The sequence below is a fragment of the Anguilla anguilla genome, chromosome 15 (assembly GCF_013347855.1).
Source record: "Anguilla anguilla isolate fAngAng1 chromosome 15, fAngAng1.pri, whole genome shotgun sequence".
In the NCBI taxonomy this organism is placed as follows: Eukaryota; Metazoa; Chordata; class Actinopteri; order Anguilliformes; family Anguillidae; genus Anguilla; species Anguilla anguilla.
In genome coordinates, this window is record NC_049215.1 from 25,025,579 (window position 1) to 25,028,078 (window position 2,500).

Here is a 2,500-nt window from a genome sequence, read left to right on the forward strand (position 1 = left end):
TCTCTCCAGATGTCTGGCCTGAGGGGGACTCGCCCCCCCCTCCCAAGCACCTCTTGGAGGAAGTGAAAAACCTAAAGGTGCGCATCGAGCTGACAGGACTGAGCCTCCGCACGTCCTGCCCCCCCCTGCCATCGCACCCCTTCCAGGACCTGTGGGTGGGCCAGGTCAAGGCCAGCCCCGCCCCTCCCGCCGGCTCCCCGGCCCCGCCCCCCAGGAAGAGGCCGGAGCCGTGCCGTGTCGGGCACCCCGAGCAAGGTACGCAGACGGCTCCGTCGCACGCGTCGGCACGGCCGCGGGCGCGGCACGCGGGGGTCACGTGACCGTGGGGCTCGCTCGGGGGGCGGGCCCGCTCCTCCGCCGCGGGTTCCGGCCGCGTTTAGCGCGTTTAGCACGTTAGCACGTTAGCGTCGCTCGTGCTGCTCGGAGCGTGTCGGCGTTAGCGCCCCGAGCGCACAGCTGCGCTCCGCGGTCTCTCACGCGGCCGGGCGTCACGGCCTGCAGCAGGCAGCGGAGGCCCTGTCTTTTTTTTCTCTTTTTTTTCTCTCTCGCTCGCGCCTTTAAGGGGTTTTCCCTACGCGCAGAGGGGAAGTGGTGTGACCGAGAGTCTGCCTGTCACGAAAAAGCCGCGGGGTTGCGTCACTTCTGTTTATCGCGGGAGGCCTCCGAAAGGTCGCTCTGTTTCCTGGCTCCGGAGCTCCCCGCGCCCGTCTGCGGCCGGTCACGCGGCGCCCGTACGAGGCGCACCTGTTCAGCAGCGCCGAGCGAGCCAGCCCACGCCCCCCCCCTTCACCCCCCCGCCCCCCCGGCCCCCCGGCCCCGCCTCAGCGCTACAGCCGAAAGAAAAAAAAACGAACGAAGGAAAGGAAGAAAGCCGGCAGCGGAAAAGCGCTCTGTGTCTGACTCACGCAGTTATGAGAAGCGCGAGCGAGAGACCTCCAGCACTGAGAGAGAGAGAGAGAGAGAGAGAGAGCGAGAGAGAGAGAGAGAGAGAGAGCGAGAGAGAGAGAGAGAGCGAGAGATGAAAAGCAGAAGCTGAAAGACTCCGCGGCAACGGCGGGTTTTTTTTCTCGTTTTCTCTGCCGTTCGTGCGCAGGGAAGGAAAAAAAAAAGAAAGCGAGAGAGGGGAGAAAAAAAAAGAAGAAGGAAAAAATGCAGACGTTTCCTCCGCCTCCCCTCCCTCCCTCCCCCCTCCCCCCTCCCCCCCCCTCTCCACCCCCACCCCCGGATGTGCGCTGGCGATAATGTCTGGAGCGCTGAGTGACGGCGGGCTGGGCTCGCTCGCTCGCTCTCTCTCTCCGTAATGACATCGCTCAGGCTGGCCGCGCCGGCGCGTAATGAGCCGCCAGATTCCCCGGCCGCGCAAATAGCTGGCGGTTAGGCGCCCTGGCAACGGTCTGCCTGCGCGAAACGGGCGGCCGCTCCCCCCCGGCTGCTCCCCCCCCCGGCCGCCGGGCGAGGCTCGCGGGACACCCCTGACATTCCCAGAGAAAGGAGCGCTCGCTCGCCCGCTGGAATTCCACAGGATCCCTCCCCAGGAAAGCGCGGTGAATAAATCCCTGAGGAATGTCGGAGCGCCCGGCGTTCCCGTCGTCGGGCAGGTCTTCCTCCTCGCTGCTCGCGGCGAACACGGCGAATAATTGGACTTCTTTTTTTTAATTGGGGGTTTTAAAAAAAAATGTTTTCCTTGGCGAGGAACCGGATGCCTCCTCGTGATCGTCCCGTTCGTGCTGGTGTCACAGCACCACGAGGGGCGGGGGAGGGGGTGAGGCGGAGGGGTGAGGCGGCGGGGGGGGGGGGCTGGAACACGCGGTCGGCCTTCACGTGGCCGGTGCTGACATCAGCGCTTGGCCGTCCAGCCGGAGCCCCGGTCCGCGGACGTCGGCTGTCGCGCGCGGAAGGACGGCGTTTCCCTGGGGAAGCACGGGGGGAAGCGCGCGGGGGGGGGCGCAGAACGCAGCGTGCGCGGGGGCGAGGAGGCGAGCGGGAAGCGGACCCTTTAAGTGCCTCCCCCCGGGCTGCGGAGGGATGCGCTTTAATTAGGACTCGTTGGGTTTGCGGAGAAAGCGGAGCGCGCCGCACGCGGACGGCCCCCTCGGGGGCCCACCCGCTCGTAACCGGGGGAACCGGGGGGCGGGGCTTTCAGCACGGTGCGGCGCGGCGAAGGTGTGGAGATTCGATAAGGCGGACGCGCTGCTCTTTGAATGTGAGCAGATAAGAAGCCCCGTTAGCCTGACGCCGCGCCGCGCCGCGCTCCTTTAATGTGCTGCTCGTCGTCCTTCCTCTGACCCCCCCCCCCCCCCCCCCCAGGTCCTGCCTCGGGGGCTCAGGTTTCTCGTGGTTATTAGGAGGGAGGCCAGTGTGTGTGAGTGTGTGTGTGTGTGTGAGTGTGTGTGAGTGTGTGTGTGTGTGTGTGAGTGTGTGTGTGTGTGTGTGTGCATGTGAGTGTGTGTATATGAGTGTGTGTGTATGTGTGTGTGTGTGCGTGTGTGTATGTGTGTGT

At 65.5% G+C, this 2,500-nt stretch overlaps 1 protein-coding gene across 6 annotated transcripts in view; it reads left to right on the forward strand.

Annotated features, from left to right (window-relative positions):
• The window catches only part of LOC118214185 (BCL-6 corepressor-like), a 64,744-nt gene that overhangs the window by 29,734 nt on the left and 32,510 nt on the right, over positions 1-2,500 (forward strand). For 5 of the 6 annotated variants that reach the window (XM_035393860.1, XM_035393861.1, XM_035393862.1 and 2 more), the window contains one exon: positions 10-255. The exons of the other annotated variant lie outside the window; for it this stretch is intronic. In XM_035393860.1, the coding sequence (XP_035249751.1) occupies positions 10-255 (246 nt within the window). The remainder of the gene's footprint in view (positions 1-9; positions 256-2,500) is intronic. 6 annotated transcript variants of the gene reach the window in all.